At 40.2% G+C, this 19243-nt stretch overlaps 1 protein-coding gene across 2 annotated transcripts in view; it reads right to left on the bottom strand.

The window, feature by feature from the left end:
- The window catches only part of pde4d (phosphodiesterase 4D, cAMP-specific), a 205219-nt gene that overhangs the window by 139721 nt on the left and 46255 nt on the right, over nucleotides 1-19243 (bottom strand). Inside the window, exon 1 of one of the 2 annotated variants that reach the window (XM_063490755.1) lies at nucleotides 15891-16189. The exons of the other annotated variant lie outside the window; for it this stretch is intronic. Within the exon in view, the coding sequence (XP_063346825.1) occupies nucleotides 15891-16189 (299 nt within the window). Of the gene's footprint in view, nucleotides 1-15890; nucleotides 16190-19243 lie in introns of those variants that run through there. 2 annotated transcript variants of the gene reach the window in all.

Consider the following 19243-nt stretch of genomic DNA (forward strand, 5'->3'; position numbering starts at 1 on the left):
ATGAGTCAGAGTATTGTGCTTTCTCCTGATACCTGTACATATATATTTATGAATGCTGTTGGTCACAGAAAACGAAAATGTATAGATAAATATTCGGATTCATTTAGATATCATATTTTGTCAAAGGAACAGTGGAGAAAACTGAGTTGTGTCTCACGTTGTCAAGATAAATTAAGCATTTCCAGCTTTCTGTTTTTACACTTTCGGAACCCTGCAGCTCCTGAAATATATCTGGTAAGGTACAGTTAATCCTTGAGTCATCTTGCGCAAAATGACGTAGATGCATACAGGCAAGTAGGGAACTCCAGAGGGAAAGCAAGGAAGTAGGCCATGGTCATCCAGTTCCCTAAGATGCCCTGCAGATGCGTGACTATTTTTTTAATGCTGCTGCATTTAGAAAATAATGAAATCAACTGTGACTGACTACTTCCCTAGCCGTGTACGCAGCCATACATGGAAGAACAATTGAGTATGGCAGAAATAACAGGGAATCCCTGCTTGCATGAAAACCACAGCCTGGCAAACTGGCCATAAGAGAGATTGTGTTTTTAAGCTATTTAATGTTAGTAAACATACATTTAAGATTAAAAGTATTTCAACAACTGCACAGTTTCTGTAATTGCCTCAAGTTTAGAACCAATGGGCATCACCAAAGGCTGTGTTTCCTCTCTTGAGATGCTCTGCTAGGCCTTTACTGCAGCCACCTTCAGCTGCTGCTCGTTTGTGGGTTACCCTGCATTCAGTTTTGTCTTCAGTAACTGAAAAGCATGCTCTGTTGGGTTGATATCAGATGACTTGGCCATTGAAAGATATCCTATTTCTTTGCCTTGGGAAACTCTTGTGCTTGGGTCATTATCTACTTGCACTGTGAACACTGATCAGTTCTGCATTTTTTGACTTGATCTGATCAGACAGCGTGGCTCTGTACACTTCACAATTCATCCTGCTACTTCTGTCTACAGTCACGTCATCAATAAATACTAGTGACCGGCTCAACTAGCAGCCATACATGTCCATGCCATAACATTGGCTCCATCGTGTCTGATGATGTGGTGATGTGGCATGTTACTCCCACATACCTCTCGCTTTCCGTCATCCTGATACAAGTTAATCTTTGTTTTCCAGCAAAGTCTAATATCTCTTTCCTGTTCTTGAGTGTAACCAGTGGTTTGCTACTTGTGTTGTAAACACTCTATTTATATTCATGAAGGCATCTCTTGATCTTTGACAATGACACATCTACCTCCTCGACAGTGTTTTTGTCTTGGCTAGATGATGTGAAGGTTTTGGGGGTTTTTTAACCAAGGAAAGAATCCTGTAATCATTCACTTCTTCTTCTTCTTCCAGCTTTTTTGGTCCTTTGGATACTTCCTTCTTATCCCTCTATATCAGGGGTGTCAAACTCAAATACACAGTGGGCCAAAATTCAAAACTGGAACAAAGTCGCGGGCTAACATTAATATTTATTGAAAAAAAAAATCTTCCTCCAGATATAAGAATGAATCTTTTCTTATGGACTCAAACAAGTTTTGCTGAAAAACTGAATATGGAACAAGCAAAGCTAAATACTAAACAATATATATATTAGCTGTATAATACCAGTAGGCCAGCTCTAATAGTAATTTGGTATGGCTTCACGGGCCAAATGTAATTAGGCTGCGGGCCAAATTTGGCCCGCGGGCCAGAGTTTGACACCTATGCTCTATATCTTCACCAAAACCGAACTCATTGCCATTGCTAAGAGTTTTTTCCTTGGAACAGCACTGCAGCAGCCAATCTTAAAAACACAGATTTGGGAAAACCCTTTTACAACAAACCTCAGGAAATAATGCAGTCAGAACTGATGACCTTGAATGAAGCCTATCTAACAACAGCAACAAATCATTAGCTCTTTAATAATTTTGTTAAGTTAAAAGCTGATGTTGTCTATGAATAAATTGCTTACTTTCAGCTCAGCAGCAGAGTCTCCACAACGGTTTTAATGTGCGGTCAAACTAGTTTCTCTCTGTTCAACTGCTCTCTGTTTTGTTTCACTCTGTTTCTCTCTTCTGTAGCAAGGAAGAACATCTTCATTACAAAGACTACAGTAAGAATTTATTTTTAAAAAATATAATTCCCCATTTTGGTTCAAGAGCAGGTGTAATTTCAGTGAACCCAGACTTTGTTTTCCTCATAAAAAAAACTTCCACTTTAAGATTTCTTGCTTTCAATGATGCTTCTTTGTACATCACAGGCACCGATGCTGATAAGTAGAATAACATGAAATGCAAGGCCAGCAAGTGTTTTGCAAGCTCAAAATGTGGATGTGCATATGCCCTTGAGCAGTTACACAGTAAAAACAAAGTGGGGACCTACTGGTAAAAACATCACTCCACAGCACTATCAGTGTTTCAAGTCTCTGCAGGGTACCTTTTGTAGATTTCATTTTTGGCTTGAACAGCTCTGACTCATGTTCCTGTGTTCCTGCTGTTGGAGAAAATGATAACCTGAGCAACTTAATTAAAACTCTGTTGGCACAGGGTATGGTTGCATGGGGGAAAAAAATAATTTAGCTGTAGACCCAAAAATGCTAAACCCTGAAGACTGCTGCTGGCATCCCTTTCCAAGTCTTAAAGTTGAAAAATGTTAAGGTTGAGTATATTTAAAATGCTAGCACAGGGTAAAAGAGATGAAAAGTGCTTCAGACAAAAACCATCTCCGCCTACTCTCCAACAGATAATTTCCCCATATTCCTCTTTCCTGCACTGTGCTCACTGTCCTCCAAGAATCCTCATGAGATCTCATCTCTAATGAAATCAGCGCACCCCTCTAACTAATGTAGCCATGGTGACTATTTCCCAAATGAGCAAGGTGACCTTCAGTGGAAGCATCCAGGAAAAATACAAGCAGATTATAATTTGCCTTAAATAGGACAGATCTATTTCATACTACAGAATGATATTTAATGCACGATTGGACCTCAGTGTCAGTAGTATGTGTAACATGGCTTGCACGCTTCACTAATTTTTACAGATTTTTCATCAATTTTCATAATACTGACGTCCTGTAAGTTTGACAGACAGGGCCTAGCTTTCAGCTTGCCTATGAACAGGCGGCTGATGGCGTCCTGTCAAGTGTCAAGTCTGTGAAAGGTGAAAGCTAAAGCCCTTTTGTGATTTTTAGCCACCCTCTGCGGGAGTGACACTGACGTTTTGATATGACAAAATACCTATCTTTGGAGTTAGACTTCAAAAAGCATGGATCAGACTGATGTCAAGGAGGTCACGGCCACAAATGGATGGATCAGAATTATTCGAGCGCATCTGACGGATGCTTGCTCGGATTGGGAATTGGGGTGTTCACACCCCGTGTCAACCAACCTCCGGCTCTTCGTCATGTTATTCAAGCAGTATTTGCAAGGGGGTTTGGGAGGGCTCTGCACTCAAGGAGTTCACAGAAGCAAGGTTGCCAGCAGAACATCGTTAGCCGTTTTAAATGGCTAAATTTGGTTTCCATAAATGTTATTTCATGCCTGCACTGACCACATTGAAGATATTGTTTTAAATCACCTTCCTGCAGGAACTATCCTTTAAACTCAGCAAAATTAAACCTTATTCACAGTTAAAATGTACAACTCATTTACAACAGTGACATTTTTTCAGATTTAGATCTGCAAAGACAATGATTTTGTAAAGATAATTTCAGCTCTAACACCGGAAAGCTGAATAATCCTACTGGGTCACATTTTGTCTCTGATGATGATGTAAGTGCAGAGATTGTACAAAATGTGAAGAGATCCACTAATGGCTCTGTAATAGGAGCGGTCAAGGCCAGCATTTCCATCCTTCCCCATGGAGTCCTATGAAATCCATCTCCGATTAATAAGCACGTTGTCCCAGGCCATTTATTAGCCAGTCAAATCCCCCAAGTGACATGAATTCAAATCCAATTCATGAGTCACAGTTTTAAACTGCACCAAAAAACCTTTACAGTTTTAAGCAGAGACACATTATAAGCTTGAAAGTTAAACCCAAAAGCCAGTATCCATTACAGAAAGCATGTCACCGTCATATTGCAAAGATTCAAGTTAAATGTGAAATCTGAAAATGAAGCATCATTTCTAAATGGAATACCGCTTTAGAGGTCACAGCCATAATTTTGCATATAACACATATAAGAAACCTTTCTGTGTTCCAAGAAGAAAAAAACGTTTTAAACTTTTATTTATTTATTTTTAGTTTTCAAACCAGTGGTTACATTCCCTTCCCGGAAGACGACCACTATCACTGCCACTAGTGATGAACCATGAATTATGCATGCTACTCAGATGGGCTGCTTTTTTCTGTCTCAAGGAAACTAAAATGCAAATAGCAGATGACCTTGTTTTTCTTCAGGGTTGTTAGACTGTACACCAAAAAAACTGCGTCACACCTGCTAGCCAGCCTTGGCGGTAACTTGACTGTTGATGCCCCCCTCCTACCACCACCCCCAGATGCAAATTTAATTCATTTACTTTGTGACTATATAAACTATACTGTGTACCACAAAAGAGGCAATACATTCGATTTATGCCTCCACGATAGCCATGTGGCCTCAAGGGTCTGAATAACATGAATGGAATCCTGGATTAGGAGGATGCAGACTTCTCTTCCTCTATCTTGTGGATCTGATCTTATTAAGATGCTCATGTTAAAATCTATAAATGCAACCTAATTTCAACTACTCAGCATCTAATCAACAGCAAGAGTTTGCCACGTTTAGCTTTCAGAGTTTAGGCGAGGTCAGAGGGAGCCCACAAATGGCCTCTGAACATAAGTGAAATGTGTGATTCATAGTGAACTGACTTTTATGGGTAATAAACAGAGTAATATACACTCACTGGATGCTTCATTAGGTACTCATTAGGTGTTCAACTGCTCATTAAAGCAAATATCTAATCAGCCAATAACATAGCAGCATTAAGGCACATCGACATGGTCAAAGCTACCTAGTGATGTTCAAACTGAGCATTAGAATGAAGAATAAAGGTGATTTAAGTGACTTTGATCATGGCATGCTTGCTGGTGCCAGACATGCTGGTCTGAGTGTTTCAGAAAGTGCTGATCTACAGGGATTTTTTTTCCAGTGAGCAGCAGTTCTCTGGACAAAAAAATGCCTTGTTGATGCCAGAGGTCAGAGGAAAAATGCCTGATTGCTTTAAGTTGATAGAAAGGCAACAGTAACTCAAATAACCACTTGTTTACAACCAAGATAGGGGGATAATACCGCAAAGCTCAAATTTCTCAGACTGGTTTTTTGAACATAGCCGAGGTTTCACTGTCCTCAAACGGTCTTCACAGTCACCAGATCTCGGGAGAAATGCATAATGGATGTGGAACCACCAAATCTGAAGCATTTATGTGACGATATCATGTCAATATGGACCAAAATCTCATTGGAAAGTATCCATCTCCTTATTGAATCTGTGCCACGAAAAATGTAATCCAGTTTTAAAAGCAAAAAGGTGATCAACCCTAGCATAGCATAGCTGAAGAAGTGACCAGTAACTGGCCAGTGGATTTCTTCATATTATTGAGTCTTATTCAGGGATGATGAAGTGGCTCAGGAGTTAGGGTAAAATTTAAGAATCATATAGTAATGCCTTGACTTCCATTGATGCAGTTATAATGACTGATTTTAAACTAGGACTAGAACTCATACCTCGATTAAAGTGGGACTGTGGAAGTTCATACCAACAGAAATTTGAGAATCGTCAAGCTTTCCATGTTTACAATTAATACAGACGTTGTAACCTCTGATTGCTTTGCATCTGTTGTATTTATCATATGGATTTCATTCATGGACGTGCACTGATGTATTTTTCTCATTGTGCTGTTTATGTTTATATATAGCTGTAGTTATTCTGCTGCCTTTTTCTTCTACCTGACCAGGTACAATGGACGCAAATTACCAGTACGCTAACTCTGGTCCAATTACTTTTAATTGTCCAGTGTCTCTATAAAACCAAACGATAAAAGTAAAGGAATAAATAAATAAAATACCAGTTCAAGCCCGGTCAGTGACATTTATGCATGTCGTTTCCTATTTCTCCCTCTCTCTATTTTGTCTCTCATTTCCTGCCTCCTACTCAGAATATCAAATAAAATACATAAAAATTCCTAAAATTGCTTCTTGATTATGAAACTGATTTGGTTCAAAAGAGAAATGGAGGACTTTTTATTGGAAAATTTAGCCACAGTGGTTCCCATAATGCAAATAGAGAAGTACCCAAGCTATTTAGAAGAAAATGTGGCTCATTTATTTATCCTTTGTTAAGATTAAAGTAGAGCTAGTGGAAGATGATTGTTAAGATGGCAAAGAGCCACTGCAGGGCTACTTTCATATTTCATGACAATTGCGGGTTAGTTCACGTTTGTGTCTCAGGCTTACTGACAAAAGTTGACAGATGTGACAGGAGACATGTGGAGCTCAGAGGCATATCAACCAAGAAAAAGATGCTTAAAAAAGAAGAGAAAAAACAATATATAGATGTATATACATATATAGATACAGCATGTGTGGAGCAAGAGACACATAAAAAGAGAATAGACGAAGATATGAAAACAGGAGAGTAACTGTAAATCATGGTGAAGCTATGTCCTTAAATCAGCAGCATTTGTGAGCGTGCCCATGCCAGATGTGCCCCTGCCCTTGTTTAGTTAAAATCCATTTTCTCAAGCAGATGGCAACTGCCATCTTACTATCTGTCACAATGTGGTCACTGCACATGCAAACTTTGACAACAACACAGTGCTGTACCCTTTACACTTCAACTTTAGACACTTGCCGGAGTCGTCTTCTAATGACAGGTGTCAGCGCACGTCATCGAATCACAGTCGGGGTTTGTTCCACAGTTTTCTGCAAAAATGACTTTTGCGAGTTGTCGCAACAATCTCCCTCCGTGAGTTTTTTGCCATCTGGAAATCCGTATGCTCATTATTGGTTTCAAAATTGCTGTTAAAGTTTCCAAAAATTTCTTACTGTCCCTTACTGTGGATCAATTTGATGAGAGCTAATGCAGTAGTGCAGCGCGAGTACGAACAAATCCCTGCTGATGACACAGATGCCCCCCGGAGACAGACCTGCTCACACACTGGTGCCTCCAGTCTGTCAGTGTTGGATATGAACCAGATGAGCTACTGTGTGCAAAACTTGGGAGGTGTACAACCAACCGTAACACCAAAAGTGACCAGTATGCCAGTCAGCGGCATAAACCCAGCTTCACTGCTCCAAATACAATAAGTGAGATCACCAAGAAAATCACTGAATGTGGGTTCTTTTGCCACTGCAGCTGTGTTAGATTAGAGCTCTAAACAACACTGCTGTCATACTCACTGATGATAAGCATCTCACTGCCACCACAGAGAATCTGGTCACCAGAACTTGAAACACAGTTTGATGAAAATGCATCTTTTTAGTCTTTATTTAAGGAATTACTAACATTTAAAAATGCTTTGCTGCCATGTATTCTATTAAAATTCAACATTTATCAGCTTTTTTTTAACTGCATCCTGACAGAAATAATGAACAACTGAAAATTCTGCACAGTCCGTCTAAAAGCAATCAGCGGATCTTAGACTAGAGCAGTTGCTAGCCCAGCAACACTCTTTATTACCCTGTTATGTGTAACATGATCAGCACAGCACAGCCAGCCAAGTGCTCAGGAAATCACCCAGCATCAAGCCGGCAGTCTGGAGTGGCTTTGGCTTGTAACCCCTTACAAGGCTGTCCTTCAAAAATGGGTTTCAAGCATTTTATTAGCCTAGCAGATGACCAGCGAAGGCAAAAGAGCCAGGGGAGGGCTATGAATAACAAATGGCCGTTCCTGCTGGTAAAAATTAGATGACCAGTCTCCTCCACTTCACATACACTGTTGGAGCTCTGCTTGTGTTTGAGTTTCACCATTTCAGCAAATCTCCTCAGCTTTACAAAGCATTTTTCCCCCAGAGCCACAATCTGAACATTGTCCAGTGTCAAAACCATAAAAAAAATGATTTTCCTGAAGTGGGACGTTTTTATCATTCATTTCCATAATGGATGTTTGCATTAAATATTCATGTTTCCAGTTTTTCCTGCTAATTTTAAATATCATTTGCTTTGGTAAAGAAAAAAATAAACAGAGTGCAATCCACTTTTCCTCCAAAACTGCACGCTTGATTAGACATAGATGGATTATGTTTTATTCAGAAATGTTGGTCTTAACCTCAAAACACAGAAAGCAATTCCGGCAACCACTTATTGTGACATCAAAATTGCTTGCACATACTGACGCAGTTTTTTGTTGTCATGAAAACAAAAGCATCAGAGGAGGCTGATCGGTCATTTGTCAAAAATCGCTGCATTTCTATGCTTCAGAGCTCCATCCTGCTATTAAATAAAGCATCTACTGTAGGGACAAAAATACAGTATGCTGGAATCAACACACCATTTCATATATATTCAAGTCCAATGAAAAGAAAATATATATTGCCTTAAAATCTAGAAAAAATGCAACAGCCACTAGACTTGTAATGTACCCCTCTATTGTCAGCCTTGTTAAAGAGTTACGTAAGAAGAAAAAGAGAAAAAGACACACATGCAAATATCATGACATCATAAGGCTTTGAGACTAGCCTCTTTAAAAGACAGTTTTGGGGGGGGTTTTGCAGGTCTCCAAGACATCCATTAAGCCCTAGACTAGATTTGCAATTTCACCTAAAAGAAATGTTCAAATTTTAGTCAGTAACAGCTACGAGACACTGAGATCAAAATGGGAAGACCTGTGTTATATGGATGAGAGACAGTTGGGAGGATTTTGAAATAAAGTAAGTCTCATTTTGCTTATAATCAGCTGAGATTGAAAAACTCCATCTAGCTACTCTAAAGCCTTTCAGCTGAATATCTTATCAGCATATCTTATCATGAGAAAAAAAGCACAACAAATTAGAGATGTCACAAGAATCAATATTTTTTGATACAGAATTCTGAAAATGTGATGGTACTGGTTTTTAGTATCGTAGGTACCTCAAGCAGTGTGTATACCGAGTCTTGTTATCAAACAAATATTCAGTATTGAAGTATAAAACAGGTATAATAAATGTTATGGTGACTAATAAAATGGTAAAGTTGGGGCAAATGTTATCAGTCCCTACCACCTGTAATGTTGACGGTCAGTGTTAATTAGATGTGTCTAAGTTTTATGCTCCTGACTGAATTCGAGGAAAGTCTATCAGAAGAAGTGGCAGCAGTCCACCTTAGCAAATATTTGATCAGCAATGGAAGTATGGTGCCAAGTCACCAGAGGCACAGGTAATAAACAGGGCTATAGCTGAGTACATTTTTACAGACCAGCATTGTTCTGATCTTCATTTAAAAACAAATATACCTCTTAATTTGTCATTTTTCCCCTGAAGTATCGAATATAATCCTATATACTGAGCATTTTCCCGAATGTCTATATCAAGTTTATAATAATTCTATTATTGTGACAACAAATCCTCTATCTATTTTATACAGAATAGTAGAAGTTGGCATGTTTGGTGCAATGTGTCCTGCTTCACAACTTTCAATTAATGCCGATGCATTTTTATAACAAACAGCTGGGAGCCACAACACGGAGCTCTGCGGAGGAAGAGGTTAAAAAAGTAGGCCTAAGTATAATCCCAAACACTCGTGGAAAACAGCAGTGAAATTCAGGCATTATTCACTTCACGCTTACACAAATAACATGACTTAGATATGGGTTGAAAGTGTATATGAGAGAAAACTGGTGGTAAGGAAAATCTCCACCTTAATTACAATTTCCTATGGTTTTATGACTATTTGGATGCATTTACATGGGGATTCACTATATTCCTTTAAATAAGCATGCATGTGACTGCATGTGTTAGGAAACCTGCTCTATATGCATGCAAAGGGCTGTCTGAGATATTTCATTATATAAGATCCTAATGCACATACTTAGCCTTCAAAGCCTTGGTAAGTCACAAAGCTGATCCGAAGGGCAAACTCAATACACCTTCCATTTCTGTACGAATGAGTAGGTCTGCAAGTCACAGACAAGGGCTTAGCGTTTGTGTAATTATCAGCTCTGCCTGCCTTTCATTCTGCAACATGAAACACAGCAGAAAATCGTACAGAGTGCATTTCATTCATGCCCCATTTAATTACCCAAGACACGCCATGTCTGATGCTGATCTCTGCTAATGGAAAGTTTACTACCCAGTTCCTACTGTGTTTATTAACATGTTCTAGACATCTTCCTGGATGACAAAAGCCTTGCAGTAGATGTCTACTGTGACAATACAACAGCATGTGCAGTAAAGTTCTGTGCAAAAGTCTTGAATCACCCATTATTTCTTTATATTTTGCTTTCAATAAGCCAGACTTGTAATTTTTTAAAAGGTTTTGAGAAATAGAGTGAAAACCAGGCTTTTTTAATTATTTTAATCCTGGCCTTGACCATTTTCAGAAGAATGTTTTTCTTTGTATGTAAAGCCGCTTAACCCTGACCTACAAATGATTCGAGAATAAAAAAAGGCACCTAACTCAAGAAATTAACCACTCTTGTGTCTACACACAATAGACAACTTAATAAAGAACTAGTTTTAAATTATATCTTTAGCAGTCTGCATCAAAAAAAAACCTAATTGTCACCATTTGTTTCATCGAATCTATAAAATCTGACAAAGATAACACAGTTTTACAAGTATTAAATCTTTTACACCAACAAGATGATTCTCAAAGAGCTATTAGCTGAAAACATGGTCTACAGTGTGTCCTTATAAAATCAGAGAAAGCTGGACAAGTGGGGGGTAAAAGATCAAGTGACCGGCATGAAAGTCATGCCCTTAAGAAACAGAAAAAAACTGACAAAAACCTGACACAGGACCTGAGAGATGCATCTCTCTTATTTAATACTTCACCTGTTCACTGAAGTCTCATCAGAAATGTTTGCAATGGAAGGATTCTTAAGGAAGGGAAACACAGAGAAAAGGCTGAGGTATGCCAGATTGCACAACTGGACTGAACATGATGTCTTACGAAGAGACGAGTCCAAATTTGAAATTTTTGGTTCAAATCATTCTCAGCATGTACGGAGGACATCGGGAGAGCATGACAATGATCCCGAACACACAACTAAAGCAGTAAAAGCATACCTGGAAAAACACTAATGCTATGAAATACTATGAGTCACGGCTTGTCCTCGCCGAGTCTGGACCTCAACATTCTTAAAGCAGTGTGGGATCACCCTGACATAGAACGGACCAACAGGAAGCCAAGAAAGCTTGTCTAAGAGAGTTCAGGCTGAGATGAAGAATAAAGATTAACCCAATCCCAAATATTAACTTTTAATATGCTCATTAGAAATGTACAAATGTACTGTTTTTATGCTCCATAAAAAGCATGCTCCATGGAGCATATATTTACCTTATATGCTCCATTTCCATTTATATTTTTATATTTCAAATCGCTGCACCTATTCCCACTTTCCTAGCAAAATATTTTAAAAAATGAGGAGTGACTCAAAATTTCTGCACAATACTGTATGCCTGTGATTATGGCTGTGAGTGGGGTTATATATAACCACGTACCGAAAAGCAGTTCCGTCTTCACTCTCTAACACCCATGGGATCTAATGACACAGCCAGGGGGTTATGCTTCATCGTGGCTAAAAACCTCACTCTGGTAATGGCATTCACAGTAGGAAGACTGGCTGGAGAAAAATCAGCGGCCTTTAAGTACAATGCAAAGGTAGAGGACAGAGATAGAGTTTCCAATCTGCCAGCCAGTGATGAAGTAACTAAATATCCAAATTAAGCACTTTTCATCCTTTCTCACTTCCCTCTTCAGATGTTTCTGTTTTGTTTTTTGGGGGATTTTTTCTTTCAGTTTTGACATTTGCTTTTCCACCCACTGAATCATCAAATCTTAAATTGTGTGATTGTACAGTGAGAAGGCACCATTATCCTCCTCTTCACTGACATCTCTAAAGATAAAGATAACCCCCCCTGTAGCGTCCCCATGGCAGGGACAGGCAAGCAGCAGGAGAGGAATGGGAGAGATGCCATCTCCTCATCAAAGAATGCTCCAGATTTTAGCTGAGGTCTCACAGAAGCCCTGAGCAGCATCCAGGCCCAGCCTAGATTGTGACACATTTGGGTGATGTCTTTTACCTTGGGGCTGATTGACCTCGCACCAAACCAGCTACTCAGGCACACGCAGCCACATCAACAGTCCTCTCACTGAAAGATTTGCTGTCTCTTTCTCTGCATAAGATTGACATCAATTGTACGTGTTGAGCAAGTAGCTGGCACTTCTTATTAGTTTTCTACTGGGGCACTGCCGCAGAAGTTGTTTATGTCTGTCTGTTACAATCACGAAACACGTCTTGTTTAGCTGACTTGCAGCAACAACTTGATTGCTGAATTTTCATGTGAATTTGTGTGACCTTTTGGAGCCTTGTTAATTAAAACCGTCAATCAAATAGGTAAATAATGCATGCATCACACATGAACACTATGTAGCAATAAGTGTATCTGAAGAATAAAAAGCTTTTAAGCCTGCAGGAGAAATAAGCTGTGTTTCTTGTCAAGTAGCCTAGAGAAGGTTTTATGTTCACAATGGCAGTTAAAAGCTCTTAGAGAAATCCGAGTAAATGCCAGGAGGGCAAACACACTGCTGTTTGAATGACAAAATCAAAAATGTAAAATACCAAGCAATGTTGTTTTAATGAAACTCTGGAATATGTATCTTACATGTTTGTATTTTTGTGCTAATGTGCTGTTCGGTTTCATTTAAAGCAACATTTACAGCTCAGTCACACTAGAGTAAAGAACGGGACAGCAACCGCCTTGAGACTAGAAAAAAGTAAAGAAATTGCCTATAGTTGCATTGAATGTTTTTCCTGTTAGCCGACAACCCCAAGCAGTTGGGGCAACCAACTGAGATTGAGAGACTAAGCGTATAGCATCCTTGACCTCTGGGTGACCTGTTTCGATCGCCAGGTGACTGCACAGGTCACCTTGTGGGAGGCAACCTGTCTCCAACCAATCACGGTCCGACTCGGACCGACTGCTATCACTCTCAGACAGGTTGTCAAAGGTTTGCAAACAATTGGCCTCTAATTTATAAATGCAGACAGATTGCCAACGTGTTGCAATCAATCTGAGTCAATCTGCATTGATGACTGCAACTCATCCATATTCTTCCACTTATCCCTCTCAGGGTCAAAGAGGGGACAAGCGGAGAGGCAGGGTCTACTCTAGACTGGTCACTGGTTTGTCACAGGGCTAACACAGAGAGATGGACAACCACTTACTCTCACATTCACTCCTATACTCTGTTTGGAATCAGCAATCAACTTAACCTAACGTCTGTGGGAGGAAGCCACAGGACCCAGAAAGAATGCACACAGAAATTGTGCCAACATGGATTCAAACCCAGGACCTCGCAGTGAAGCGACAGTGCTAACCACCACCACTATCTGCGACGTGTCTCTTTACAATAGATGACGCCACTATATACAATGTAACTGCTGCAGGATGTCATTTTGCAGTTAAATCACCATCCGGCAGCAGTTACATCACTATTATTTAATTATTTCTGATTCCAATCTGACCTTGTGACAGGACTCTAAAAATAAGTAGTTAATATGAATTTATGTTTGATGAGAATTTATGTGTATCTGCAACAGATTTGCAGTTTTCGCCAATGTATTCAGAGTTAATTATTGTATTATCACAAATATTTATGTACTGATGGGAGACCAACTCCGTGTTATTGCCATTTCATCACTGTTTTGATGCAGTTGTTTGAAGATGGCAACTGACTGTGAGTGGTCGTAGACCCGATCCCCGTCTTTAAAGCAACCATTTCAAAGGCAACAAGATCTCATGTTCATTGCGCACAATTATATTAGATTTGTTTGTGCTGTAGTACATCAAGGCTGGTCTTCTGAGTGTTTTGTAATATATTTTGTGTCACACAATAAGCCCAACACTTGGGAAACGGTGTAGTAATACGATTATATATCTAGATTTCTAACTGATGTTCATCTAATGACATGTTCACTGGATGAAGGTCCCTGTGGGGGGCAGTTCCTGAAGACACTGAAATCAGGAATTACTAAAACATGCAACCCATTGAGCGCACATAAAAATCAACAACCAATTACGTGAGCCTATTGACCAAGTGCAAATAACAGTCCAATGGGCTGCAGTGTTCAAGGGCCATTGATTTGGTTTTGTGTTAGTGTTCCTGCATATGTGCTGGAGTGCAATGTGCCTCTTGTGTAATTAGCCTCCTGTGTGAAATTCAATTTCTTTGGGTTAATCCAATTTTAATTTTCCTTCTGAAGCAAATGTATGAGGTGCATAAACAATCTTCAAATGTGCGTGTGCATCTTCTTTTGCAATTGAAATCAATATATTTTCAACATAGCATTGCACGATTGTTTTACTAGGCCCACACACCACCACCTCTCACCACCCTCCTTCCTTCCCCCCTCTGTCACTCGCTCGCTCTCTCCTTCTCTTTAGCCTCTCCTCTTTGTGACAGGAACCATTCGGCTGGCCAGACGAGCCAGTGTGCTTTCTATAGCTGACTGGTGACTGGACGCTGCAGGCGAGTATCACTCATATCTAAACCAACATTTATAAAGAAAGGAGGAGGAAAGAAGAAAAAAAAAGGGAAACAGCGAGCCATTTGACAGAAACTTACATCCACAGCAGTCACTTAAGCCTGAGAGCTGAGGTGACCTTCTCAGATTTCATTTCATTTGGTCTTTTTTTTCCCTCCCTCTTTCCCAGAACATGTGAGTAATTAGAGCAGAAACATTTCCCTCACACACCCAGGCTGGCTGTCTGAGCACGGAGGTGCTTTAGTGTCTCTGTCTGTATGCAGACGAGATTCACTAAAACTATTGTTATAGCAAACATTGTTACAGTAGCTCCTCTGGATAGCGGATAGCCTGTGAAAACACAGCAGTTGTCAAGAGCACGTGTGTTGTGATTATCCATATTGTCACATGCAGTGAGTCATTTCAGAAGATGTGGTGACCATATAGCAAAGGCATCCTACTATATCTACTTTGCTTATCGAGAGCAGAGTGTAGTGCCAAATGCAGACATGAACGCCAGGCTTCTTGGAGATACTAAAACTAAGTGGAGCCCATCCCTCAAGACCCGTAAACACTATCCTTAGGATACAAGGAGGTTGCATATGTGTAATATATTTAGGATACATCACATATGAATAATTCCTGTGACCTTCCTTTGGTTAAAGCCTGCCTCTGACTCCCACAAGACTCTTGTCATTCTACACAATGACAATTGTGCCAAATATAAACCACCTAACTGATATTAACACAGAGAATGGCTTGTGATAACTAAAAAAAAAAAAAAACTCTTTCACTTTGCATCATTATTCTTGCTTTTCTTCTCTCCAGTATGACACATCTTTCTGACCCAAATGAAACAGCTATGCGTAATCTTCCGTACTCTCTGTTATTAAAGCATATTTAAAAAGATACAAGTTATGGGATGAGGTGGTTTTATAATTGCCAACGAGGGTTTATACCGATAAGACTGTGTCCGTTGTTTCTTTTTAACCCTTTAGCGCTGCACGGCATATAGCACATAGTTTATTCATCATCTTCTTCCTCGTTACAGCGCAGTAAATGTTTGGGACCATATGTTACAAAAAGTGATGTAAAACAGAGGTCGAGCACAGTCTAAGCAGAAAGATGTACTGTAACCCTCTCAAAGTTAGGACTAAATAAGAACCGAAACACTTCTTCGCTCAGTCAGCCACACAACGCCCATCTTCATCGAGGGGGAATTAAAAGGAAACAAGCCGAGGAAAAGCAGTTTCCTTTTATATTTTGTCCTTACCGTCGAAGACCTTGAAAGGACGACGGCCACGACATCCTTGATTTCTTCAGCCCGGGTCGGTGCCCCGTGTCCACTGCGTAAGTCCGGTCCATGTTCCTCGGGTTGAGGTATCTCTCGGTGTCCGAAAAGCCTCTTTGTCTTACACGGTCGTTCTTGCGCACTACCAGCGCGTGGTGGAGCGGAGAGAGCGCTGCCTGATTCTGCTGCCTCCACAGATGTTTGGGCGCCTTTGCACTCACGCCGGTTCCGCCGCCAGCGACCAGAGGCGCCGTCCCCACTTTCCCACAGGCGGGATCCATCCTCCTCCCCACGCTGGTTATAAAATTGTTTTTTAAAAACTAAATCTACACTTTGGGAGCATTTAAGTTGAATGAGTCAGGAAAGCTTACAGGAGGTTGACTAACAACTGCGAGTTCAGGTGTTTGTTTTTTTTTTTTGTTTTTTTTTAATAAAACAAAATCAAATAATACAAGTAATTAGACAACTTTGTTGTTTTGTTTTGCCTTTTTAGTTACCCTGGGTGCTTCACGTCCAGTTTTTGATTTTTAGCTCACGTAATGAGCTTAACTCCATCAACTTTATCGCTGACACCATGCGCAAACACACTGAAGCAGTGAGATAAAAACGAATCCATTTACGCATCACGAGGAAGACCTTTAAATTGCAGTTTAGGGGATGTATCCCTGAGTAAAGCTACGAGAAAGAACTCTCAGGTCAGTCTGGTTTCCAAGTGCTCCCCACTTCCTCCGCACACGCCCATTTCTGCAAGGTGCTTGTATTGCTGCGGCAGTGCGAGATGTTCAGCACAGGATGGTCCAAACGGACGGATGGTCTCCCCAAATGATGCAAACTTGTGCAAAACCAGTTCAAGGTAACTTGGCGCAGAGTTATGCGTAAAAGCATCCGGACTTGACAACACTGTCTCCCGTCTTCATGTCCCCTGCAGGAAAAAAGCGGCGACAGGATATAGGGAACAGGATAATACATTAAACATGAGGGACCCACCCAAAGTACCTCCCCTAAAAACCTCCATGATTGGAAAAAAAAAGAAAAAAAAAGAAAGAAAATCAGGGGGTGGGATTGGGCAGAGCCGCTATATCATATAATACCACTGAACCAGTTTTATGACACAATAGTCCAAATGAGATTTAGGTTTAAAACACACACACACAAAGAAACAGTTCTTGTGAAGATGCACTGGATGGAATGAGAAAATGAGAAGCATTTTTATAGCAGCTGACATTAAACACACTGCAGGTAAAACAAGTTCACCTTCACACTAATTAATTAAACCGTTCCTGTGATGTCCACAGGGTACAGGGGAGCGCAAACATCCAGCCACCTTGTTAAATCCCCCCAACCCCCAACTCTCTTCTGTTTGTCTTCATTTTCAGGGAAAGGGGGACTATCAGGGAAGAGTGCTTTATTTCCTTCCTCTCCTCACACTTCCCTTGCAGCTCAAGCCCATTACTCAAGAAAATAACAGCGTGGGGAATGTCATCTCTCCAGTCTTAAGCGTAGAAATGTAATCTGAGATACGAGGTGAGAGAAGACTGAAGTGGCGAGTAAGAGTATTGGTAGCAGGACAGAGGAAGGAGAGTAAAGAGCACATACCTGCCATGTATGCATACACAAGAAGCTCATGTGTTTGCTTTGTACGCGTCCAAGTTTACCTACTTAAGCCAACCAAACACCCGACAACAACACGCACGGCAGAACCAAATACTCTACATACACTCTAAGAACTGACCTGAAACTTAAACCGCAGGCTATAGCCATTTCATTTACTTTCCATTGCTTTGTTGCTAAACAGGGTCATAGGTATAAGAGTATCCCAACATGCATTTGGGGTCACCTTAAACAAACACAATACCGACTAATATTAGCAAACCCTCTATAGAATGTTTCCCACTAATGTTGCAAACAGCTAACATCTGTTGACACATAAATCTGTCAGTAGCCAGCACAGCCATGTGTAATCTTCTGCATGCTTTGTTATTAAAAATATTAAAAAGCTACAAGTTATAGGGCGGGGTGGTTTTAATTGTGAAAAGAGGGATTATACGCAATGCTCTAATGCTGATAACACTGTACCCTCGATTTCGTCTTCTTTTTTTAACCCTTTAGCTCTGAGCTGCACATAGCAACACAAAACCTTTGGTCGATATAATGAAAATACTGACACAGCAGAACATTTTACAGTCAAATAACTGCAACTGAATCAATGTTTATCCCAGCTGTCACTCTTGAAACATCTGTGACATTAACTGGCCGCCTGCTTGACCTCCTTCATGAATGTTTGATGGACATTGTTTTTGGATGTTTTAGCAAAGTGGATCTTGTTCAGAAGAATTTTTGTATATTATTCTTTTATTAGTAAGATTTTATTTTAAAGTAGCACGATGGATGAGTCAGACACAACGGTTTATTATAATGCTTAAAAGAGAAAAGCAGACAGGTAATTGTTATGCACTGTGACACATTTGGCACAAATTTGTTTTTGTATTAATAAAAAAACTGTCTTCCATTAATATTAGTATATGATTCGAACGCTGCATGGCAATGGGTTTGTACTGAAATGTCCCTAACAAGAGAAATATGATTTCTTTTTCTTTTTACTGGTTTGCAAGCGAGGGTCTGATTGAGTGACAATTAGATGTGGAAACAATGTCCCCCTCTGGCCATCCACCTCAATAACCACACTGCGCCATTTCTGGCACAGGATACACACAGGTCATGAGTGTTTAAATATCTTATATATGTTTTTATATAAACAGTGCTCAAAAATAAAGAAATAAAATGACATGTTCTTGGACAAATGTTAGTGGGCTGTGAGTACAGGCCTTAATTCCACCTTCTTTGTTCTATTTCTGACAGTTTAGTCAGAAACACGCACGAGTAGTCCGCTGGAGGTCATTTTTCTAGCGCTCTGGTAGCTCCTTCTGTTCCTCCTCCTGCTGCTGGGTTGATCCCTTCTATAACCCTGCCCAGCTCTCCTCATATAAGAGCCTGTCTCATAGTATCATAGTATCTCCTCCACACTCTTGAGACTGTGGTTGGAGACACAGCAACCCTTTTTAAGATCGCAAGCGTGGGTGTGCCCTCCGGAAGGTAAGAGATGGACTACCTGTGCAACCTGAATGGGCTGCATGTACCATCTCATTCTACTGGCAGTTAAAAGGACATGACAAAAAGCAAAACTGGAGAAGAAAATACTCCCTTTTTGAGGGCTATGTTGTGGTTGTCTCTCCAGTGTACCTGTTCACCTGCTTGGATTTCCACCAAAGCACGTGAAAGTAGTTTTTATCTCTGAAGTTTAACTGACTGTCTGTTATACTGCATTCCCTTCATTT

This window comes from Pelmatolapia mariae, linkage group LG12 (assembly GCF_036321145.2).
Source record: "Pelmatolapia mariae isolate MD_Pm_ZW linkage group LG12, Pm_UMD_F_2, whole genome shotgun sequence".
NCBI classification, from domain to species: domain Eukaryota; kingdom Metazoa; phylum Chordata; class Actinopteri; order Cichliformes; family Cichlidae; genus Pelmatolapia; species Pelmatolapia mariae.